Source organism: Vollenhovia emeryi, unplaced genomic scaffold (genome assembly GCF_000949405.1).
Source record: "Vollenhovia emeryi isolate VEMERY1.0 unplaced genomic scaffold, V.emery_V1.0 DF939143.1, whole genome shotgun sequence".
NCBI classification, from domain to species: Eukaryota; Metazoa; Arthropoda; class Insecta; order Hymenoptera; family Formicidae; genus Vollenhovia; species Vollenhovia emeryi.
The window spans coordinates 479,269-505,736 of NW_011967223.1; the positions used below are offsets into that span (position 1 = coordinate 479,269).

At 41.7% G+C, this 26,468-nt stretch overlaps 1 protein-coding gene across 2 annotated transcripts in view; it reads left to right on the top strand.

Annotated features, from left to right (window-relative positions):
* LOC105566624 overlaps nucleotides 1–26,468 on the top strand; it is a 75,968-nt gene that overhangs the window by 34,048 nt on the left and 15,452 nt on the right. Inside the window, exons 2-6 of one of the 2 annotated variants that reach the window (XM_012020770.1) lie at nucleotides 18,082–18,153; nucleotides 21,387–21,529; nucleotides 24,033–24,250; nucleotides 25,446–25,672; nucleotides 26,115–26,441. In XM_012020770.1, coding sequence (XP_011876160.1) covers nucleotides 18,082–18,153; nucleotides 21,387–21,529; nucleotides 24,033–24,250; nucleotides 25,446–25,672; nucleotides 26,115–26,441 — 987 coding nt within the window. The remainder of the gene's footprint in view (nucleotides 1–18,081; nucleotides 18,154–21,386; nucleotides 21,530–24,032; nucleotides 24,251–25,445; nucleotides 25,673–26,114; nucleotides 26,442–26,468) is intronic. The other variant, XM_012020771.1, reaches the window with a different exon arrangement.

Consider the following 26,468-nt stretch of genomic DNA (forward strand, 5'->3'; position numbering starts at 1 on the left):
ATATTACTTTTTATTTTAAAGTGACGTTGCGCATATAATTACTTCTCTCTCTCTCTCTCTCTCTTTCTCTCTTCGCGTATGTACAAATTCTTAAAAATACACAATGCTTGACCACAAACAGCGCGCGCAAAGCGCGCGTTCTGTCATGTCTAGCATTTCTAAATTGTAAACCTTCATTTACTCTGAACCTAAAAGAGAAGCGAAGCACATCGCGCTTCGAGAAAATCAATCGGCATCGCGGAGAAGGGCCTTAACTGTTCGATATTAACGACATTCGCGCTGGTAACATCTCTTTTTTAGTAAGGGATATCGAAATGAATGAGTTCGTTGAACAAAATACATCGCGTAAACTAGGTTTACCACTTAATAATAGGTAGATGTATACCGCGGAGTGTAGCGACTCTAGTTTTTCATATCATGTTTGGAAATTATTCGGAGATTTTATAAGAAAATTAAAGGGAAATCTTGTCAGTTTTTTTTTCAGCTCGTATATATGGTTAAGGCTAATTGAGTGACATTTATTTAGTGATCTCACACGGGAGTCGTAATCAACGTCAACGCGAGATGAATATCAGGCGTTGTCGCATTTAGCATTTACTGAACGTACATACTGGAATATCTTATCGCGCAGTCACATTTAGCGTGAATGTAAAGCGTCTTATCTTGACTCGCGGATAATATTTGCCGCTGCGCGCGAGTGGTCGAAAATTTAATCATAATTCTCGCTCTTGCCTCCGCCCCATATCTTTCCTGCGTCTTCGTAGCCTGCGCTCACCTTCCCTTTGAGGAGGAAACAATGGCGTTCCTCATAGCGTAACCCGCACCCGACCGACTCTCGCAATATCTATCGCGAGCGGTCGGCGCTCCGTTTTGTCCTCGAAAGTCCCTGATGGAAAGGTTCTTCACTGTGATATTTAACGAAAGAGAGAGAGAGAGGAATAGAGTGAGTGAAAGAGAATGAATGTGTATGCGTGTGTGTACGTGTGTCTTTCCGCCCTTCCCGCATTCGGCATTCGTAAGGGTGGGTTCTTTCCCCCCTGCTCTTCGCCGCTCGCTTTTCTTTCAGCGCGTCGGTCCCGTTCTATCTAGGATACCTTTTAAAGGGGATGTGTATGGCAGACGGTGCGAAATATCCTTTGACGTTCGTCCACGTTTGTGTGAAAACAGAGATCGGGGATCGTTACGGTTTCAGCGAGGTCAAATTTCGATGTCGACGACACGCGAAGGCGATACCTTGCGTATCCACGGTATCTCGTGACGAGACGCGAACGGAGACGACTGAAATTCTAAATGCATTTTTCCGCATCTCTAATCGCGGCGTTGGGCCGCGATAAGAAGTAAGGGAAGAAAGGGGATGGAACTGTTGGTTTTTCTTTGTTTACGTTATACTGGCGAATAAAACGATGGCTTTAGTGGCTCAAAGAAGTGAAAATGGCGACTGTTGCACATAGGTGCTCCAACAAGCGGTAGAGACTTAAAGCCTTTAAAGGGACTAAATAAATATTGTTTAACCAGGTCGCAGCTGAGACTGTAATTTCAAAGGGACGGGGAAATCGTCGACAAAAGTTACACGTAAAAGCTTTATTTCGTATCTATATTTTATTATAATTCTATAATGTCGGATGTACAAGTAAATCGTGTTTTTTCCTTTCCTTTCATTATCAAATCCCTTTTGCAACAAAGATTTATATTTTAACATGTTAAATGCGAGAGGTCGTTGCAACTGATTACGCTTTTATTTTTTTTTATTTGCACAAAGCACCACCTGTTGCCACGCAACAGCTGACGTGTCGACACAGAGATTAACTTCGCAGTTATTTTAACTTTGCTCGAGCACTCTTGAAAGTTGTTTTTTTTATAATTATCCGAATGACAATTTGCGTTCGTTTTCTTTTTCTTTTTTTTACCTATTGTTATTCCTCGGCGCATGTCTTGTACCCAGCTTGCAGAATCGCATAAGCTCCAACGATGGAAATGTCACATGCACACGCGCGTTTTTCCTCCCCATTGTCTGTTGAAAAGAAAATCGAAATAGACGTTTTTTTTTAAACGGCAGTTTTAGTTTATCCATGACTCGCCGGTTGAAATCTGAAGCAACAAATCTGGAGGTCGTGGAGATCGGTAAATCGCAGTTCTTAAAGCTTCGAAGCGCAGTTAGAGCTCGCGACCTTTCGCGTGTTGCACGCGAAAGTTGCGATACATACGATACACCGCCTTGACAGACCGAATTAATGCGACAAAAAGAAAAGAAGAAACGCAGGAAGGGAAATGTTGGCTTACTTGTGATTTCTGTACAGTAATTTCGCGATATTTATGCAATTTCGACAAGGATCGCGTAGGAAAGGAACATTTCCAATATTCGTTATCCGCTTAATTTTCTCTTTAAATTTTGCATTACAATCTTTTATCTCTGACATGTTATTCCGGCTTTACGGAAATTGTAAACATTGTGGAAGTAATTACATATTAATATCCGCACTGGTATTTCGCTTGACCTAAAAGTTAATGTTATCTCAATTGAATTTACAAAAAAAAAAACATTTTACAGAGGAACAATAAAAAAGTATTTATATATGAACTTTCCGGATTACCTAGTAAAGCATTTTGCTCAGGCGAACTTTAGGTTGCCACACTTCCCCCCCCCCCCCTCACATTTGGATGAGGAGAGGCGAACTCGATCGAAATTTCCTGCCCCTTCGGATGGTTCCGGGACGGTTCACATTTAATCCTGAGGTACCTGTAGCACTTTCTCCCGCTTGCTCGTCTTCCCGTGATTAGACGATCGCGGCCAGTAATGAGCTTTCTCGGGACTAAACGCGTTATTCGGAAACTGGGGGCTCTACCGCATTGCGTTTTCTTATAACAATGTTAATCCGTCTAGTCCCGGAAGAGCCTTATTCGACGAATTGTTAGGCAGAGAATCCAAATTAAGATATAGAGGGAAGAGGTGCCGCAGAAATTCGGGAAATTACGTTCCCTAGATGGACGATCTGGGTGATCGCGTTGCGTAAAGAATAATAACATTTTGTATGCAAGTAACCACGATAAGTAGAGAAATTACCAATGAAAGTCAATTTGAAATTCTGAAAGAATTTTGAAAGGCCCCATGTCGCGAGAGTTTTAAAAGTGATTGAGAAACCAAGAGGAATTTTTTAAAAAGTTGACCAAACTGGCAAAATTGATGTTTATTTTAGTCACGACGTTTCGATCCCTGTATCGGGCCCTTTTCAAGTACAATCTAAAGTTGCCTGAACATTTTAATTTATGCCGAAACAGAATGGATTCGCGAGTCTGTGGTAGCAAATTTATAATATCATATATGTCTCGGTAGTCAGTGGATTTATGTGATGTCAATTTCTAAAATTTCCAAGTAGCAACCTTACGTTTGCGCATCTCGAATAAAGCCAGTTTTATTTATTATAAATCTACTGACTGCCGAAACATATGATATTATAAATTTGCTACCACAGACTCATGAACCCATTCTGTTTCGGCATACATTAAAATGTTCAATCAACTTTATTATAGATTGTACTTGAAAAGGACGCGATGAAGGGGTCGAAACGTCGACTAAAATAAACGTCAATTTTGCCAGTTTGGTCGATTTTTTTAAATTCCCCTTGGTTGATTACCACTGGCGACAAGAAGCAACTCAAAAACTCAAATTGCGATTTAGAAATTTAATCGCGAGAATCTTCGGAGCTTTAAGAACTGCGATTTATCTCACCCGATCTCCACGACCTCCAGATTTGTTGATTCGGATATTTCAACTGGCGAGTCACGGATAAACTAAAATTGACGTTTAAAAAGCGTCTCTTTCGGTTTTCTTTTTAATAGACAATGGGGAGAAAACGGAAATCCTGCGGACTTAGAATCAAAAGTTCGAAAATCGTGCAAAAGATTGAAGGATTTGGGGGCATTTTGTTACATGGACGAGACGCAACCCCGTTAGCACACGTCCTCGCTCCGAACACACCCCACACACACACGCACACTCGGACCGCACACCGTCGCGCGCGACAAAGCGTACGTGAGGCGTTTCGAGCTCCGCTATTTTTCGCACATCGCCTTTGTTCTGACGTCACATGGCGCATGTATTATGGGATTAAGAACCCTGTTCTTATTCCCTCGAAAATAGGCGGGCAGCCCCTCCGACTCTCCGGTTTTCGCTTCCCCTCCCTCCCCTCTCCTCCCCGAAAAGAGGGTTTAGTGGCGGCGCCGAAAGGTCGAAAGTTAAAAGGAGCAAAAAAAGGGGGGTAACGAGTAGAACAATCCCGTAACGTACAGGTGGTTTTCCTTCCCGCGGTAATGCCGATTACGTTTAGCCGCGTTCCGTGTCGTTTAAGAGGATCCAGCGTACAATGCGAGTCTCTTCTTAATTAATTGAAAATAAGTAGTGTATAATATTACATTGTAGAGCCGTAATGGAGTTTATAAATTTGTTTTCAATTTGTTCAACCACTGTAGGTTTTTAATTTTTTATTCTCTTTTAATACAGTTTTGTCCTACAGCGCATAAATTCAGCGATGTATATTTTTATCGTATTATTTAGATAAATAAAGTGCTCGTGCGCGACCAATATTGCGGATATTAAAGCCGAACAGAATTATCGGGCCGTGTGTGCGAAACAAATAGATTTCAGGGCATTTTGATTCCGCGAACGGAGGGACCGTTAAACATTTTCAGTTCCGACGCGCGTCGCGTCCCAGTGAGTTACCGATATTGCAAGAGTATGCGGAATAACGGGGTTAGAAACCGGGTCGAAACGTGGCGCGGACGAAAATAAGCGACACGTGCCTTTTTACCGGGGAGCCCGGGCACCCCGCACCGTGCACCATGCACCCTCTAAGCGAGTATTTGCTTTCGCGCGCCGGATAACAGCCTGGTGCGCGAGGTCCGCCGCGAACGATGCGGCCATTCGTGTGCGCGGTCACGCGAAAATTTACGCGTAATACGGAGCGTGGGGCGCGGTGCACGTGCGAAAGTATCGGCGGCTTTCCAAAGTACGCGGGGCGCGACGCGGGACGAGGGGGCTTTTCATCCGATAGGATATCGACGGCGGAGTGACGAAGCCCGTGCGCGAAGTACACGTGCGTGCGCGTACGTTGGTCCTCCTCTTTTTTTAGATATCCGCTCCTCTTCGGGGCGCAGCATCAATCGCGCGGACCGATCCGTTACCTCGAGATATCCCGACGCACGCGTACGCGTATGTAGAGCGACGAGAGACGCGCCGCCGCCCTAAAAGGATGCCAACCCTAATTTGTCCCGGCTCTATATATAGTAATCCCAGGATAAACGTGTCGGTCCGTGATAGATTTTGCGGGGAATATTGATTTTTTCTTAACGAGATTATATTGGCACAATTGCGCCATTTTTATTAAAAATTTCTATACAATTGGATCGCAAGTGAGTGCTCTACCGAGATAAAATCTGTTATTCACTAATAAGATAAAATTCGGATGAAATAATCAAAAATGAGAAAAAGAGAAAACACACCCACAGAAAACATTTTCGGTTCCAATGCTAGTACACTTGAATGTATCATAAAGTATACTTATTATAGAGAAAGAGATATTTTAATCTTAAATGAAAAATTGTCAAATCTAGGATAAAATGATAGTACCATATGTATCGTCTTTTGTCGAATAGCGCGGTGCCAACTTTGTACGTTGTAAGATAGAGGGAAAATTTATTCTAAACGCAAGGATATATAAGTTACTCTCGTCTCAATATAGCAAGTCAATTTTTTAAATTTGATAGAGGAGAATAAGAATTATTTATTTTATTTTGATACTGTCTTATTTTTATACTAAATGAGATTGTGAGAAATATAAATGCGTCAAGAATACTTTTTGTCTCAGTAACAGAAATCCTTTCTGAGGGTGCACTCTCTACATTTTGTGGAGTGGAATCTCACTCTTGGAGTGAGATTTCACTCGAAGAAATAATGAAAATACTGCCAGTCCGAATGGAGTGAAATTTCACTTTTTGAAAGAGTGCCGTTATACACTTTTTACTTGGCTTGATTCTGCAACTATGAAAAGAGTGCTATGTTTCACTTCAATCGATTATTGTTACCAGTATAAAATTCATCGACGAGAGCTATTGTTTGTTCACTGTAACCATCGCATATAGAGGCTGTATTCTAATCTTCACAGCCAGTGCTGAAAATCTATAATTTATGTCACAGTTTTGCTTATTCTACTGACTGTCACGGAAGAAGATTTTGGAGTGCTAAAGACTTCACTTAAAAAATAAGAGTAAAAGTCTTCACTTTTTGTCTTAGAGTGAATTAATTCACTTTATTGGAGTAAATATTCACTCGAATATAGAGTGAAGTTATCAGCGACACCATGATTCGAGTGAAAATTTCACTACAAAAATTTTAGAGAGCCGGAGGGGCAAAGAGTAACACGAATTTATATTTGATTTATTGTACGGTTTTTCATTCGAGCTTTTCCATGACTCGGTGCGCTTCGTCGCGTTCCTAGTATCTTAACATTAGTCAGCATACAAAATCGGAAATCCGAGAAGCGAATTTCAAGGAATTTCGACGGAAAGAGCGGCGAATAATTCGCGAGACTAACGTGCGGGAAAGTATTCACGTGCAAATTGGCGCGATAGCGAATCTAAGCGCGAAGTGATAACACGTCGCTCCGGCGGATCTAGTTACCCGTTGCCGACGTTTGCTTTCAAGTCAGGAACGAAGATAAACTCCCCTTGCTTCTGCCCTGTTAAGCTTCAAACGATCGCGTCTTGTCGCGTTTCTGTTTAATATTGGCGTCTTCAACTCTCGCGAGTTGAAAGTCAACATCTGTATTTTTCGAAGCAAATTTAGAGACCATATTTGCCAGTTTCCGATGTAAAACGTAACTTTTAATTCGCGTGACGTCATAGTGACGTCTGAATTACGCGTGAAAAATATTCTAGATGAAATAAAGTTTGAAATTACATACAGGTATGTTTCCTCTGAACGCGGTAAAATTAATTTATCTGCGTATTGTTACAGAAGTAGAACATTTTGGCAGCATTTTCACACAGGGGTAGTTTGCGTTTATCAGGATACTTGCAAAAAAAAGTTTGTAAATTGAGCTGAACGATATTACAACGATCCCACTGATTATATCAAACAAATCGAATGTAACTGATTACGGTGTTAATTTTTACCTTTCCTACTTTCAATCACGTGAACGGGCGAACGAGGAAAGGAGGCAAACAAACTTGATGAAAATTTGGACTATTCCCTGCCAGTATGAATAACGGGATTGCGATTTCATTTACATAGTTTTCTTGAAAAGTAATGAGTCGCTTGAAATGAAATTCCTGTAACACTGTACTTTGAAATCGGATAATCGATAGATAACACGTACGTGTGAGGCCCCGGGTCTAGCCTCGTCGTGAGACGTTGAAGAGAGAATAATTGCCGCTCGTCACGAATAAGCAGAAGCGACCAATAAGAAGCAGCGCCGATTAATCTTACACGGGGCACCGCAGACGGAGAGAAATGGCAATAGAACGAGGGATGCGCAGAGAGAGGGTTAGGCAGTTGATATTTGACATGAGTAAAAAAGGATGCAGCAAGAAACTTTAATTCTCAACATAATCCGGCGCAGACAAGTCGATTTATAGCTGGCTGAAATTGATAGAAGCTGACATTAATAGACATTAATAGAGTTTTTATTCGAACGGGACAGCTCTGTCCTCTCGTCGGAAAAGCGCGTTTCAACACCAAGCCCCATTTCGTTTTAACAGCGAACAAATTCGTATCTCGCTCGGCTCAAGTTTCTCAGTGGCTGAATGATTGTTCGACGAAATTTATTCGAAAGAAAACATTCGGCGATTTTACAAGCGGAGTCTCCCGCTCATAATTTAGAACGTTATAAAATATGTATTGATCCCTCATTATTTGCAAATATAAATGTAAATGAATTCGTCCGGAGAGGCAAACAACATGTTATAAATTATTGGATATAAACTTCACATCAATTTTAACTGCGTGTCTAAATTTATAGTCTCGGCTTTATTATTCCTGATTTATTCATTTCTACCGATTAAATATGTAAAATTAATTTCTACGATTAAAATTTACTTTTCCGTTTTAACATGTTATTTGCATTTATATATTAATAATTAAGATTGCATTTGCGTGTCACTGCCCCGCTACATGTAAAAGTGCGGAAACTACATATTGCGGCGGCAGCAGAGGGCCATAGTAAATATAAGGAAAAAAAGTAAATGTATACGGAGGCGGGATACGTGTTTAGTTTTCCGACATCACCTTGACGTGAGATTACGGTAGCTCTGCGTATGTGGTGGGAAATATTTTTCTTTTCTCGGATGAGCCAAGTACTTTGTAAGACGCGGATATCCAATACCAGGCTCCGTTCGGCGCGTGGGGAGAAGCTGGTTTGGCTGAGAGAGAGAGAGAGAGAGGAGACCGCTGTTATTCTTTCGGAATAAAAGGCCAACTTTCCAGGCGAAAGAATCGATCTGGTTCCTCGTATAGTACGCTATTGAGATTCGAGCTGTACGAACCGTTCTTACTCTGAAAGTAAAGTATCGTCCACGCCAGTGCCACTTCTACTCTCGGCCCAGTCGATATTTGACATCAACGTTGACCAGATGCGAGTCTGCGGACATGTGTGTACGAGACAAAGTATATATACATTCCTAAAATGCTTCTTATTACACTAACATCGTAAAACGATCCCCCAACCCTCCACGGTAACTCCGAAATCCTGAATAGATACCCTCTTCTATAGATTAACTTCTTTCCTTTTTTCCCCTTCGTTCTATTTATTTCTACTTTTATTGCAATGTACGTGCGCGAAATACACGGATTTCGTTTGACACAACAAATATATTTTCCCTGTCGAGCTCGGGTATTTCATGTGCAATTTGATGACGAATAAGAGAGAATAACTTTTTATGTCTATATTTTTTTTAGATATATGCACATTTTTGCAGTATCAAAAGTTATTAAGTTTATTTTCTGGGCAAAGGATTTCTCAAGAGTTTTCCCGGCTCGTATGAATGCCAGGGAAAGAGAGGAGAAAACGAAAAATTCCGAGGATACATATACGAATTATTACTGTGACTCACGAAAATGTAGGGAAGAATATTTGGAATACTTTTTCCACGTTGCAACTTGTCTCAAACCTATTTGTCGCAACTTGATGTTTTGAATTTTCCATACGTGTATGTATTTCCGAGTGGGAGGGAGAGAGAGGGGGGAGAGTCTTTTCCTTAAATAAGAGACAAATATTTATTATCCAGGACTTTTCCAAAATTTCAATAGACTCCAATAGTTTCAAGAATACAGGCTTCAGGCTGGTTTATTTCATCTCGGCGGCATCTTTAGACTGCACATTCTGTCGGCATATTTTCTACAGTTTACCCTTGTACCTTTTTTCCCCGACCAGGAATGCGACAAAATTTATGGCTATTTTCGGCAGAAATATTCCATTTCTCAAAGAACGGAAATTCACCGTTGCATTTTGACAAAAGACCAGGTTTCCTTAATCGTTTCACGACTGCTTCTCAAGGCGTACCCTTTTGTGCTGGTTTCTTAGTCAAAAGACTCAGTTTCTTTTTTCTTTAATTAGTGCGACTTTACGATTGTAGGAGCTCTCGTTCATAAGGTATCAGTCGAGGGGTAAACTGCTGAGGGCATTGTATTGTATATAGATTTGTGACATTACTGAGCATTAAATAACATAAAAAAGCATAAAAAGGTGCTTTAAGTCGATATAGTCGAAAGTCTCGAAGTATTGTTGTCGCTTTTCCGAGATGGTGATTGACTGTCTCGCTTGTGCGATACGACATGCTTTGGTTGTGTTATTTGCAGCTGTCAAACCATAAATTTTTAGAGAGAGCAAATGGCGCGCTTGTATTGTCTAGTAAATATAAAATAAGATAAAACAAGATAAATAAGATAAAATAAGATAATAGGATAAAGTAATGCCCACTGGGCATTAGTGGGCATTAGCGTACATGATTTTGGTCAGCGGTTTACCACCCGTTATCAGTACAGTGTTACAATATCGCGAAAAATTTGAGTTGTGCAATGACGTTGAAGGCAATCGCCCGCGCATGCACTTTCACATATTTATCAATTTCCTAGATATTTTCATCGTTCGAATTTTGAAACGTTCGCATGAGACATACGGCCGTTAGGTAACAAAAATTTGTTTTTTTCGGGGAGCAAATATAAAGCGACATTCGCGCGGCATCCGAGCTACGTCGTCTGCTTCCTACCGCTTTTGCGACAGTGCAATTTAACCTTGTTTTACGGTGCTCGCATCGACGCGGGATCATGAACTTTGAACCTGGCAATCAGGAAGGAGAAGAGCGTGTGGTGAGCTTAATCCTCTTTGCTTTCGATCCCGCGTGCAGGTACAAGAGCGAGGGGGAGGAGAAGGAGAGTGCTCGCACGCGCGCGCGCGCGCGTCATCGCGCTAATTGGCTGTCAGTATCGGCAGAAAGGAATTTCAAAGCTCAAAGCTTTGGACGTATACAACCGCGGAATTCCACGCGAATAATCCGGCGCCTGGTCGGTCCATTTTTACACACATTGGCTCCGGGAGATAGAGAGAGGAATAAACGTGCAATAAGCGCCGTGGGTTTACGTTCCCGTCCGTGCGTTTCATTTTGTCGATTTGAAAAAATGCCGATCAAGGGGCTCGCAACGGAAAAACAGTGCGGTGCTTTGCCGTTCTATTTCCCTGGAATTAAGATTTATCTGTTTGTGTAACGCGACGTACAGTTCGATCCTTTTGATTTTATCGACACGAGAAGCACAGTTCCGATAATATTAAACGCTTACGGTGATAAATACTAAGCTTTGCGATGGAACTTCAGTGAAAAAAAATTCGACATTTGTCGTACGGTAATTACCGTAAAATATTATTACAGCCGAATGCTCTGGGGTAGAAAGAAAATTACTCAGGTGAGGAAATCTTCTAGGGAATGAATCATTAGATTAAATATTGTATTCATGAATTACTAAATATTGTATTTTCAATACGTGACAAATTGTTTATGCTAAGATCATTTTGGATAATTTTCTAGCGGTGCGTAACTATTGTGCGATTGTTTTGCTTTTCTCAATTTCTCATCGTCGCTGACAAAAGAAAGAACAAATAAGTGTTGAGACTAATTCAACACAATGCAAGTAGTGAAAGTAAGGGCTCATTGATGCTAGACTGCTGGTAGGGAATCGCAGGAGGGTCGGTCGATGACCTCGTGGCCATCACGGCCGTGACACAAACGAAAGCAACCCGGAAGGGATAAGAGGGGGGAGGCCCTTTGGGCTGTCCGATGTCGTCTCCATCGGCGATTTCACTATCACCCTTGCTGTTACCAATAACAATATCGATCTTACTCCCTTTCAAATATCCTCGCATGATCAAAGATCCTTGCCAAGAACGCGCATTGGAATTCATATCTGTTCTTTGTAGCCGCGATTACCTTTTGTTACGATTCTGAAAGGCCGGGAAGGGCTATCCGGTTTAATAACCCCCGGGATGGGCTCGTTTGAAATGGATAGAGTTGAAGAAATTGACATTTGAAAGTATTTTAATTTTTCAAAGGAGAGCAGCTTTAGTTTTATTTCGGTTTGACGCCGGTGAATCGTAAATTACCGTCGAGAGACAGTCGTAGGGAGAGTATATTGCGGAGCGGAGCGTAATCAATGAATATTGCGAATAAATTCATCGAATGCCCCGCATGCCGGTCTTCGTCGGTCCGTCGAATCGACTTTTTCCGCTGAGCGTTATACTTGACTTGGCAGTTTCCCAAAGAGTGCGTGGTCGGTGCATTGCTTTCGTGCCATTCTCCGTATGCGATCGCTTTCCGAAACGAGACACGGGAAAATGCCCCTTGAATGTTTCAAGCATTTACTCCCTACCTCTGCGCGTGTTGTATTTTTCTAAAATTCAAGACTAGATAAAACGAAACGTCAGATTCTAAGGGAGACGTTTGCGATGCAATGAGAATGGAATATCGCATTGTGCGCGGACAATGACTTGTACGGAGAAGCAATGATTTCTTCTCTTCGAACATTTGAAGATCTCGAGAAGTTTACCAAGAAACCACCCCCTCATTGCGCTCCATTGCGGGAATTCTATTGTCGAAACATTAATTCACTCTTCAATTTATTGTGCAGAACTTCGCTAGATATTGTATAATTGTCTTATTTAAATATCATCTCTGAAATAGACACATAAATCAAATGAAGACCTTTTGCTTTACTGTTTATAAGGGAGAAATAAAATATAAATGTTGAAATTATTTTTCAATAACGTAATTAGCAGGTCTTTGATCATTCGTGTTATCTGTTATATAAATACATGCAGTTATCACAAATCAATATTTTATAGAGAAGAGAGATTATTAAGTTCTCTCTGTGTGTCTCTCTCTCTCTCCGTCTCTGTCTGTCTCTCTTTCATTGAAAGTAGTGTCTCGCTTTCATACTTGTGTTACAAGGTTTTATACTTATCAGACTATCTTATGGGCGATAGACGGAGATATTAGAACTTTATTACGCAGAAATTAGATAAGCACCGACGGCGATGCGTCATAGTGTTAATTACTCACGCTTCAAGTTCAGCGTTGGTTTACCGGTTTTCGTGCTTGGGATCAAATCAATTTTACGGAACTCAACCAGTCGGATAGATAATAATTGCCGTTTTCAATATATTCTGCGAGAGAAAATTAGAAAGCTCATTAACTCCCCAGATAATTAAATTATAATTTCAGCCTCGGAAATCTATTGGCGGATATATTGTTGCGTTTAATAATTCAGCCATATTGCGCGTACGGTACGACATACCTGAACGAAACGGCGGTTGTCCGTTTCGCCTTTTTAATGGATCTTGCATTATTTCCTCACGATCGGTTGATATCGGATATCCTTCGACGGTGACGTATCGGCTGTCGATCGAGAATAAGATCGCAAAACGTGTCGGCGACACGCGCCGTTCTTTCAGCGGCAGACATCAGAATTCTCCAAATATAATTAACTGTGTCTCGAAATAGTAATTTCTTATTAATAATTGCAATATATCGATTGTCGGCTTCACGAGCGGCTGGATGCTGCGCCAAATTAGAAAGCCGATACGACCTGCATTTTATGTTGCTGCGGGATTTATTTTTATTTCCAATATATATAAAGAAAATCTCTCTCTCTCTCTCTCTCTCTCTCTCTCTCTCTCTCTCTCTTTTAAGTTAAAAACTTATTTCGTTCGCTTAATAAAGCTCATAGAAAGCTAATTTCAGCGAGAAATCAAGGTATTTTGACAGCGAGAAGAGATGTTAAAAGTTTTTTTCTTCGTATTTTTAATACCCTCTAAATGTTAGCAAATTCTTGTGAGCTAAATATTTATAATAAGTTTACGCGCGTTTACTTGCTTTCGTGTCAAAACTACAAAATGTCTTGGACGATCGGTGGCGTAAAAAATATATGAGAATGTTTTATAAAGCTGTGCTAACAAATGTACATATATATTTAAAAGTTCACTTGAGGGAATCAAATTATTCTCTCAAGACAGAATCCAATTATAACGATGATATAATTAAACTACGTTATAGAAACTAATCGCTTTTCATTTGCTTCGTTTGCCTTCTTACATAAATGATTTCGATATACATTTTTAATATTCCTATTATATTCTACAATATAATAATGATATTGTACAGTATAATATATTCTAAAGAAGGCAGTCGTTAAAAAAGACAGGAAGAATATAATTGGATTCTGACGCGATTCTCTTCGCTATTACGTATTGAACGATTTACGCATTCACTGCATATTGAATGACGCACTGAATACATAGCAAATTAATAACCACTTGCAATTATACGAAACAACAATTCCATTAATGCTAATGAATTTTACGGGAAGCCCTTGTACAAAGCATTTTATTGAAATTTCATCGCAGTTATAATTTTTATTCAAATATTTGTTTGCTGCATGTTTGGACATCTATGGTACTTCGGTAAACAATAATGCTTGTTTAATCCAGAATCGATCGCGGAACTATTGTAGCAGGCAGTTTAATTGTTTCTATTGCATCGACGATTTTGATTTTGCGTGCAAACGCTCTGACACTGTTATTCGAAATAGACCTGTTTTATCCGGAATAGATGTTCTTCAAGAAGATTAAATAAAGTCCCAAGATATGCATGGAATAAATTTATGCAATAAAAAGATTGAACGCCGATATAGGTTAAAGGTTAAAAATATCAATAAATAGCAGAACCGTCCAATTAACGTTTCTCCAGTTAGTTTCTCATGTATTTTGTCTCGACGGGGAAAAAAAAGTAGATTCAACGCGCATTTAAATAAATTTTCACTTAAATCTGCATTCAGTTTTAAATATCGGAGAATAAAATTAGAGTAGAAATGCATCGTAATCACTACGAGAAAAGTACAGATGATATTATCGGCTATTGTAAATCTATCTGTTGTACAATGGGATGCGTTTAAAAACGAAACGAGTACTTGATTCTGGTTTAGAATTATTATTAGCCTTATCGATGAAGAATATAAGTACCTGCATTTGCCTCGACGTCGGAATTAACCTGACTACGTGTATGCATTGTCTGCCTAAGAAAATTCAACTTCAAATCTCTTCTGAGAAGAACACCTTGCTATTCTATATCGCCTTGCTATTCTATGCCGTCATAAGCTTGTTCCTCACGTCTCGTGAAGTAGCACTTTGCGGAGAGGCGGAGACGCTATCTTAACGTTTGTCCACCTCGGGCTCGCAGAAAGGAAATTACGGGTGAGAGAAAAGGAATATTAATGGGGGGCGCCTCTCTCCCGCGCCGTCTGCGGGATTTGTTATGTGAGAACGTAAAACCATTTTCGTCGGAAAGAAAACGAAATCGGGGGGGGGGGGGAAACGAGGTCCTCTCCGCGAAGAAGGGTGGCTCGCTGGGGCGCGCAACACGAAAGTTGCAAATGGGCAAAGTTACGCGGCAGTGACGGGGGAGATCGAGGGGGGGGGGACTTTCTGTGTAAGTAACAGAGCTTGCGAGTTGTGCTTTCGAGTAAAGCTTCCAGTCTAACGATCGGGCAGCGTGCGTGCTCGGAAAAGAAATCGTAAGTCTCGCACCTGCACCTGGAAATTTTTATTGCCATCTGGGTTACACTTGATTGACTCCGCTACGAGTTCTTCCTGTGTATATTATAATAAATGTTTCATGTAAAAATGTAAAAATAAAATGGCTCACGCGAGGGATATAAAGGGGGCGCCCAGCAAAGTTTGGTGAACCTTTCACAACGTAAAATGAAAAAGAAAACAAGATTGATAATGGGAGGATTATATTTTTAATCTTTCAACTTTGGATTTTAATGAATTTTTAATTAAGCACTTTTTCCAGTGTTAATATTAAATATTAATTTAGCAAGTTGAGCTTCTTCCTCCCCCCCCTCTCTCTCTCTCTCTCTCTCTCTCTCAAACTGGTAATAATAACAGCAATAATACACCGTGAACGAGGTCCGTCTATATGACACTAGCAAGCATTCCATTTTTCGTAATATCGTTCAAGCGGATGAAAGCCTCGAGGAATTTCGCGCTGCCTCAATGTCAACCTCAAAAGTTATTACGCGATGGATCCATTTGACCCAGATTCGTAATTCTCCGGAAAGTTGGTCGTGCCGTCGAATCAATCCATAGATTCGCGAACGAGATCGGCCCGAGCCGACGGATAAATCGATTTTGATAAATGCCGCGAAATTAAGCCTGGCCTCGCGCTCGATATTTCCGGCGCTTTTGTCACATGATAACGCTAAGCGGATTGCGAGCGAAACTTACTCACACATCGCGGGAGCGCGCGCAATGGAACGGATTAAAACTAAAATGATCGCGAGCAAAAAGTTTGTAAAAAAATTGAATAATCTAGAGTGAAATTGCAGCTGCATAAAAACGCCTCGCGTATCCGGGAAGTTGCGGCAGGGTAAAATTATGTCGGGCGAAAAAAAAATAAAACTGCCAACAGGGGGGGGGGGGAAGCGCTAACGCCGAAATAACCGGGAAATTGGGACATCCCGCGTAAATAAAACGCAAATGTTTTAGATAATAAAACGAAGAGCAAATTGCGTTTCGTTTTTAAATGTCTTCTCACAGCTGAGGCTAAATAATTTGAATAAAACGACATTACATCGCTACGCTGGATACGCTATATTGCATTTACGTGACGAAGTGTTCGAATGCGAGGAGCAAAAAGACGTGGAAACTGCGGCTGTGACGTTTTGCACTGGTTGCATTCAGCAGTGGGATAAATATCGCGGTCGTGTGGCCCACACACGTGCTCGCGAGCGTACAGGAGGAAATTGCCTTGGGAGAACTTATTGACCCGTATTTCATAATAAAAGCCAACATTACAATTGATTTGTGACGTAGCCGTACCGCACAGGTAGGACATCGCGCTGCAGCGTAATAATCTCGCGTGCTCGCAGCCTTTAAAGATTTACGAAAACTTGTTGCACCGGTACATCGAACCGACAACGTTATTTCCGCGAAGAGACGCTGTGTGTAATAATTACGAAGATCATGCGGAAGGACGCGAAAGCACTCCCGCGTCCCTTAAACGTTTATGCGAGGGGGCTGATTTTATGAAAAATATTCATTCTTCCTCGTGTATCAGCCTTAAAGCCTGTTTTATCCAGTTCGTTCTGGTGCTTTGAGCATTTGGTCTTACTTCATCTTCGGTAGATTCTGCTAACCGAAGGAAACCTGCCATCTGGAATGGCTGTACCCCTGAAGGGGTGTTGTGTGGCGAGATACTCTCGGTGGTTGCCACTCCCTTCGGGAGATTCCGACAGAAACCAGCGGTGTCCGTGAATTTGAACTCGAATCTTTCCGTTCATTTGTTTACTAAGCAGCTCACATTTCTCTGCGTCACACTCGCCACTGAAAAATATTCCATATTCATCCCGAAAGTGACGCACGGATTAATTTAATAAGGTTAATTAGTGATTTTTATTGACCGTGTCTGGCAATTTTAATAATACAGAAAATTCATTGCGAAAAATATTACCTCAGCCAGGGTTTGAACCTGGACCTCCCTACACTCTAGGCGGGCGTCTCAACCAATTGGACCAAGTAATTTTTTCGCAATAAATTTTCTGTATTATTAAAATTACCAGATACGGTCAATAAAAATCACTAATTGTTGTCAATCACTGCTGGCGACTTTTAAGAATATTCTCGTTAGTTAACAACGTTTAGTCTCTAACACATCTCTTCTCGTTTTTCGAAGATCCGGGGACGGCAAATTAATTTACCTCCGCGAGTCTCGTGCCGCGGGAGGTAATGCTCAGGTATATGAACGCGGGTCCCGTAATCCATCATGATGAAACGCCCCGAATCTTTTTGCCGGCGGATTCCGGCGTGTAGGCGGGTTAAAGGAGAGCGCCGTCGTGTCTCGCACTGTGTTTACCTCCGGCGTCCCTCGCGGTCTTCTTCGCCGGCTCGCGCGAGCGGCAAAGATGCGCCTCTCCCACGGCTGCACCCGGGGAATCTCGCCGCACACCCCCCCCCCGGCATTCCGGATGCGCACGGATACATCGGGCGCATTCGCGGGGAATTTGTGGGCGACGTGTCGAGTACGTTCCTGGATACGTACGTCGGCCCGGGAATACCGCCGACGACGGTCTCTCGCGCGCGTCTCGTGCGTCGTGCGAGAGGATGACATCTTTCCCCTCGGTCTCAGCCTCCGCGCTCGTCGCGCCCTGGCCGCGCCGATTTTGCGCCCGACGTCGCGACGTTGCATTCGCGACGCGTTTGCAACATTAAACACCGGCTCCGGCTCTCATCGTTCGTGTAATACGCGAGCGCACGTGACCGATTACATCGTATGCAGAACGCAATCTGGGACGAGCCCAGCGCGCGCAACTTCGCTGACAAACGCCCTTTTCCCGAAACCGATACTTTCGCGGTCGCTGGTTCGCGCTCCTTCAACTGCCCGCGTCCGATATCACGGCCTAAAACGCTTTAATTTTAAGAGAATGCGGTAGAGCCGGGCTCTTCCGAATATTTTCCAATTTTATTATTAATCTGTTTCTTTTTGCAGCTTCAGTCGTCGGTCCCAACGACGCACAGCGGTTCGTTCACGAGCTCCAAGGGACAGGAATATCTTATAAAGGTGAGTCTCGCGTTTATTAGCGCGAAGTGGAAAACATTAATCTTACAGTCGAGTTGAAGACAAATGTAGATTAATTTTTCAAGCCCTTAAAAAGCGAACGGTATTATTCGTTGCGGTAAATCTTCCGTTGCATCGAATCCTTCAATTATCCTCTTTGAATGCCGTTATTGGTTGTTGTTTTTTTCGGCAATCTTCATCTTTCGATAGAACAGATGCGCACGTAGCGAAACACGCCGGAAGACGGCAAACAGAATAATATTATGTGACATAAAGACTTTGCCGAGATAGATAAGAACTTCCATATTTTCTCCGTCTCTTGACGGAGGAAATACTCCTTTCAAATACGCGAAGAGAAATGTTTGCGAACAAAGGAAAAACGTTCCCCCATGCCCGCGATGATAACGTTACAAGTGTGCGTGGGAGAAGGGATAACATAAGTCTCCGTCTCTTTAGTTAACAATTGACAGAGCAAAAGAAGTTCTGCCTACCATCGCCACGTCGGTATTTTTCGCGGGGGGCTGTCACGTAAATGTCTATTATTATTTTCATAAATCTGAAACCGCGAGAGCTCTGAAAAATTTGTTAGAAAGAAAACGGTTTTTTGGAATCTTCGTTTAACGGTTTTTTTTTAATCATTTACTTTTGGTGCGAGCAAAACATGTTTCTAAAAACTCCGTTTGCAATAACGGTTTTTTTTCTACATGCATCCTGTACACGGCGTAAAGTTAGCGAAACGAGCGAGATACATAGAGCTGTGATTAACAAAAAGAACCGATGGAAATGAAGGCTGACATTTACTCGACGGATTTGCCAGTGCCATGTCAAATTCGTTTCAATCGCCAGGTATTTGCGGTTTATTGCCGAACCCCCACCCGATGTAACATGTTTACCCGCAGCATCGGACTCGCGCAAAATCTTGCTGATGCGTTTCGCGCTACATATCGAAGCTTTTATCCCGCGGGCGGAGTATATTGCGTTCTCAAAATATCTTGGCTAGCCGTAAAATAGCCATCTCGATAACGATGCGTTAAGTCGTCTGCAACGCTACTCTCCAACGTCAATGAAACTTGCTTCGAACTCGTGTAGAGGAAAGTCCCCTATTATGAGATAGGGTCCTAATGTGGGATAGCGGGGTTTCTGTTAAAGGCATCATCGGTTGATTTCACCGTGAATTTATTGCCCTTGGAGCGAAATCTGTTTAGTGGAAAATTCATTGCTAGATCGTATAACCGTTGGGGAAAAAAGATTTGTGATTGAATTTGAGTGTTGGAAACCCGCTATCTCACAATACGGGACTTTCCTTCAATAGTAAAATGTAATTGAAATTAACGAAAGCTTTTCACGAATATCTGCCGATAAAAATATGAGATGAATTTTATGGCGATGTATTTATTAAAAATCGTTATATTGCGGACGACAGCAAAGTAATTTCTCACGAATTCTTTATTGGGATAAACACGGCTGATTCAGTATACAATGAGAAAAGTAGCCCTTTCTTTCTAAATCGTGAGTCAGCGGAAAACCCCGTAGCGAAATCGGTACGTGACGAATCGAGTCTCATGTAAAATCCTCGGTGAAGGAAATGAGTTTTACTTTGTAACTCGGCTCGCCCCTTTTTTTTCGTCTCGCACGAACCTTAGAGCGCGCAGGTAATTGCTTTGAATAATACGATTCCCGAATAACCCCGCAGCTTTAACCGCGTTATCAATCCTCCGCGGAACTACGTGGTCCTTGGTAAACATTGTTTGCCAAGGGAACGTCGCTTCAAAGTCCCCTGGATAAATGTCATTACGCTTGTTATGTGCGGCCGCGCTTTCTACTGAAAGAAACAAGCGGCACGGATGCAGTAGGGTCCCTCTTTTAACCCGTTCAAAATGGAAACTCCTTCGATTTTAGAAAGCAACGTGGGCGGCTCTTACATCGAGGATGTATGACGCGGTACTTTAAGCGTTTTCAGCACGACCCTCCCTTCCATCGAGGAATCTTGGTTCTACACCTCTGGATCAAATTTCTTCTTTCGGATAAACCCTTCGAAATAACTCTTTTGTAACATTTAGAGTTCTCGAAGGCATTTCTTGCGTCGCTTAAATATCTATAAATCCTTGGCGAGGTGGTAGCGAAGATGTGCACTTTAAGTTCGAACTTACTTACGTATTACTTTGCAGTAAAAAGTTAATCTTCTTCTCGCGAACGCGGCGTCTTCTGAGAAATTGCATAATCCAAAAGGCTCTTTCTCCTCGCACGCGACAGTACCGTATTTTTTTGCGTAATACACGCCGTATCGCCAACGTAAAATTATCGACTATGCTGATACAGCGAGCTGAAAAGTACCGTGCTTCAAGGAACATTCTACCGGGTCATGGCTTTCAATATTTCCTCCTTTGAGTGAAAACTTTGCGCTTCTTTCTCCGTCGATGATCCTTTCGACACGACTATCTCTTCTGGATTTATACTTCTGAGAATTTATATTTCTGGATTTATATTTCTGAATTCAATCTTCTCTCGCGCGCGGTATTTCTTGATCGTCCGATCCGGTCGATGGATCGATTTATCAATGTCGGTTAACTGTGGCATGGTCTTTCGTTTTTATTTTAGAGTTCAACGTTAAACGCCGGTATCGCCCTCAATTTAAAGTTAATAGTATTAATAATGTAATACGTAACGTCAATATATGTTAACGTGTTTTGTGATACTTGAATGAAAGCAAATATAAACCTCCAGAGAGGGAATACACACAAAAGTGTATATTTCACATTTCAATTCTGCAAATCTAATTTATTAAATGTACGGAAATGCGGTTGGTGGAATGAAAGATGGGTAGGAGAGAAGGGTAGAAACGCGAAGATACAGAAAGCTCGAAGATACATAAGATATAGAAGCGGACAAACACATTGAGTTAATTAATTAGAGTTGCTTAAGGTAAGGTAATGGTATTGGTTGTTTACCGCCAATGTAAATAGCGAATATCCACAGATAAATATACGATTTGTAATTAGGCGGCACGGGAAACGCCCTTGACGCCCTTAACCGGGCAAAACAATTGACGGGGTATATCGAGGGGCTCGGGATGCAAAAGCGAGAGAGAAAAAAATCGCGGTGCCGCGTTCGTCAGGTTGAATCGTCGCGTCTCACGTCAATGCTGACGCGACGATTACGGCCCCCTCAGCATCCCTTCGTTCTCCGATGATTTTCCGGTTCCTCTTAATCGAGCCAGCGCCTTCTTTGCTTCGCAGGGGCTCGAGGCGACGCTGAGTGACAGCAAGAAGAAGTACAACGACAAAGTGAGTGCGCTTCTGTCAGCCTGGGAGCATGTCACCAATTATATTCTTGTGGCACCGCCCGAGGACATCCAGTCTCTCATAGAATGGGCTCACAGGTGAGTACACGTCGTCCGTCGATCGTTGTTGTTGCATCCGCGATTATGTGGCCGACCCTCGATTAACAGGGGAACTCGTTTCGCGAAGACACGTACCGAGGGGACGTACCGTTGCATAACTACGATCGTTTCTCGTCGGATTACGTCGTTAAAGAGCCACCACGCCAATCTCCGCATTGTGACTGTTTTTTTTTATTCGTTCGAATACTTTCTAAAAATCAGCCAGTGAATTATCACTGAAAACAGCGAACAGTCACTGATTTGCAGCTATAACTGCGATTTTCAGCGGTATATTTATAACTGCGATTCAGTGACTGTTCCTTGTTTTCAGTGATAATTCACTGATTGGCTTCTGGAGAGTATAATGAAGCGAAAGTTTATATTTTAATTTGAAAAAGAGTTGTGAATTGAACTCGCTCAACCGATGCCAATAAAGTATCTATTGTTTTTATAAATAGCAATTCCGACGTTTTCGCGGTTTTTAAACGGCTTCTTTTAGAAATAATGAATACGGAGTAAACGATAATTCTTTTAACGTTAATTCACACTATTACGTTATCATTTAATTCGGGCATTTAAATAATTGAATGCATAATGTCGGGACTGCCAAGTTATACTTACCACTTAATTATGTTCATTATTGTTGCATCGCGAGGACCCCCGCGCGCGTGTATGACCCATTTAACGCGTAGCATGTACAAAGTCGACTTTTTTTTTTGTATTACCGACCCGAGTTTTTTTCGGCACAAAGGTAGCGTGAAACGAGTTTCGATGTAACAGCGTAGTTCTACGGCAAATGAACGTGATGGGAGAGAGAAAGAGAAAGAGAGAGAGTGAGATAGAGAGAGATAGAAATGTGGCGAGAGAGACAGACTGCACTGAGTAATGAATCTGCACGTATGTAGCACCGTCATACAAACGATCCCGGAATTTTGAATAGCAATGCGACGCAAATTCACGTTAACGTGACGGGTATACAAGCGAGGCACCCTACGGGTACAGGGCGGTCCAAAAGGGATGGCGCCGAGAACATTATTCTTCGTGAAGTTTCCAGCCTCGCCTCCGTAATGGAGGTCTGATTAGCGGAGCCGTTCGGCATTGTTGCTGCTGGATGAATTAAATCTCGCGGATGAATTAGACGTGAATAAGTAATCAGGAAGTCCGACTCTTAATCTAATTTTACTCCAATGAGTTCCGCGTTCACGACTTCGCCATTGCTAATGCCAAGTCGGAGCGACAGATTATCGCGAACTGACAAGATCTAAATTAACTCTTCCTCTTATCACTTAAATTACATCTTGTCGCTGTACATCTAATTATATAATACAATAAATATCGACGATCGAAAGATAACGAGTTAATAAAAAGGTATGTTAGAACTGAAGCGTTGGCTTTTAGCTGTAGGAATTCTGATTCTCTCTCCAGAAGATGCCAGACGTCTCTTTCTCTCTTTCTTTCTTACTTTAACATTCGACCCCGCGATAGGGTCTGAGCAGAAAGATTGTCGTAACCGTTTACGATTTTGTCGTAAGACTTGAGTCGGAAAGTCAGCGCACAAACAATCGTCGTAGACGCATGTCGCCTTGCGATTCGATGAATACGACATACGTCTACGACAATTCTTCGCGCGTTGACTTCCGACTTGCGTTTTACTACGGAATCGCAAACACTTTTGGCAATCTTTCTGCTCAGGCCCATAGGCGCCGCGGACTTAGGTTGCGAAACGTCGGGAAACAAATACGAGAACAAATCCGCGCAAAACACGTCCCGCTGTTTGCAGAGGAAAGTCCTCTATTACGAGATAGGAGTCTAATATGAGACAGTAGGTTTTCAACGTCCAAATGCAATCACAAATCTTTTTTCGCAACGATTACACGATCTAACAATCAATTTTCCACTAAACAGATTTCACTCCAAGGGCAATAAATTCATGGTGGTACAAACGGATGTTACCTATTAATCAGGGTTGGGAAAGTTACTTTATAAAAGTATCTAGTTACAATTACAGTTTTTTCGCTAAAAATGTAGCTAGTTACAGTTACAAGTTACCAATTATGAAAAGTAACGCGTTACAGTTATTACAAAAGTAACGAATTGTTACTCTGCAGTTACTTTCTTGCAATGAAAATAAAAATATGAAATTTGCATTTGAATTGTAAAGTGTCGATAAAGGCGTTTTTGCGCAAATGCAAAGCCTAATGCGATCTGTGAAGGTTAAAAAAAATACATATAAAGTAACTAATTAAATTAGTTACTAGTTATCGAAAAAATGTAACTGAGTTGAGTTACAGTTATGGATGGAGAGAAAGTAACGAAGTTAAGTTACAAAAAAAAGTAACTGTAACTGTAACTTCGTTACAAGTAACGAGTTACTTCCCAACCCTGCTATTAATTTAGCAGAAACTCCGCTATCTCATATTGGGAACCTATATGTGTATAAGGGGACTTTCCTCACCTTTTTTTACATTGCGGCTCACTCACGCTGCTGTCTTACGTTGCACAGGCACACATTGACATTGATATTGCGCGGGGAGTGGCCGAAGTTGTCACCCGTCGCCAAAACGCACCTCTGCGTAACGCTGCAGAGGTGTACGTCTCGGCTGAAGCAACATCCCGCTGCACCCACGTGCACCGCTCTGCTGGCTCTGGCGAACAATCCATGGAAGCATCCCGTCCTCGACAGCATACTTAACGGCAAACCGGATTCCGAACATGAGGAGGGTAAGAAAAGGACGAATTATCGTCGCCGGGTTTTGATGTAGCGCGGTCCCGTTTTAAATTTGAGTTAAAAAGAAAAAGTGTGATCACGTGTCGGCGATCTTATAATATCCTGTGCCCAATCTCGGTGGAAAAGTGGGTTGTTTGAACAGGTATATTCGCGTGCACCTGTTAACCCGGCGTTACTAAGGTGAGAATATGTAGCACGAGGTGCTACATTAGTAAAAGTTTATTAAGAACCTCAACTAATCTAAGAGCTTGAATCGTGATAACATTTTTTAATTGATCCTCGGAATCAAATAGGCAAATTATATCAATAAGAAATCAGAATAATCCAGTCACTTTACAACTCTATTTATTAATTGTGAAAATAGCTGAAGCTTATAGTTCCCGGAGTTTGTCATGTCTCGCCTTAATAACGTCGGACTAATTAGGCACATTAGCAGATTCCAAGGACTTCTAGAACTCTTTAGATGAAACAATGGGAGATAAAATCGTTCTCTATACATGTATATTGATAAAATAAGGTTCTACTTGTTTTTCTTTAAAAAATACACAACTGATACAAATTAAAAAATTATATAGAAGTCCCGGTGAATCCACAGTTAAAGATTGTTGTATTAAAGAGTAACTCGTGTTTCGATATCGAATTTTGCGCATTGTATTTAATACAATTATAGCTAATAAATTTAGAGATCTTGTTCGCGAATTGTAAAAGAGATGAGTTAGATCAGAGTATAGCGTGATTGGTGTGCAAATGCACGACAGTAGTTTCTTTCGTGCCTTGAATTCTTACTTGTTTTTTATTTGTGATCAGGAGAGCTCAGTCGTGTCTGATTTCTTAAACTTTGCACGGCTATCTTTGAATCCTCGACGACCGTACGTTGCGCGAATTCATAGAAAAAACTAAAAGTGCCATTTATACCATTTATATCAATGTTATCGAGAGAGACTTTTATTCTCCGCATACATTCATGGCATTTATTTCAACCCTTGATTTTATTTTAATTCCAACTGAATATCGTTCACGGCACCTGAATAAGTTCCTCGGTAATTGAGTTTGAAAGGTAAATGAATTCGTTAACGATCTCCAGGTTTTGTTTTTTCTCGCATCCCGTGAAAAGTCGCGGCGTTAATACGTTGTTGAATGGCAACCACCGGGAGGCGTGTTGTGGTGAATCGTGTGTTGCGCTTTCAGAATTCTGTTGTTCGGAGAAAGGCGAGCTGCTGACGATGAGACTGAAGATACTCTGCGAGGACCGCTGCGAGGACATAGCGGTGAACCTCGCCGCTGCATGCGTGCGCTCCCTCAGACGAAGCGATCAGCTGCGGTCGCTTTCGGAGTCTCATCACGTTCACTACATGATCGACGTGTACATCGTTCTCTTGTACAAATTGAAACGCACGCAAGATATTTTCGCTCAAGTAAGTAATCGATAGAAGAAAAAAACGACAGATTGTCGCAAGGGACGTTCATTCGGTTTAGATTGCCAGAAGTTAAAATGCGAACGTGAAATGAGTGGATTTCAAAATTTCAAGTAATGTTTCTTAAATCAATTTATCTGATTTGGAGAAGTGAAGTTGTAATGCATCTGATGCTCCAGGAGCATCAACGAAAATGTCAGATCACTGTGCCATGAGTCACATCGACCTACTTGCTTAATTTGCCAAGATCTGCTGAAGCGCGAGGGTGTATTCAGAGGGATTTGAAAACACATTTTTCAAACGATTTGAATCGTGGGAAAGCGGAATTCCAGTTAAATGCGTTTCAGAAGGTCGATTGGCTTCCTTGTGATCGAAGAAACGCGCGTTTTGCGTTCTACGCGAATATTACCGTGCTGGAATTCATAACTGCGCTTTGTTACAGTTAAAATTAATGGACCTCAACGACGGGCTTGAATTGGTCCAAAGGCTTAGCGGTGAGAAGCCAACGAAGTATGGAACGGCGCGTGTTTGGAGAAATTCGATAAAGGCCGCGGAATTGGTCGCGCAGTATCTCGTTACTGCCGGGATGGTTCGACCGGTATCGGAAACCGGTGCAAATATTTTGGAGCAGATTTTGAACTCTTGGGCGCTGTTGCACGCAAAATTGAAGGATGTTGCACCGACTCTGCCCGGCATGATTAGAAAATTAATTGAACCCGCGGAAAGTGCTCAACATATTTATATCTTCTGTGCAGTACTTGCAAAACATGTAAGTAAACATTTCATCTAAAAACTT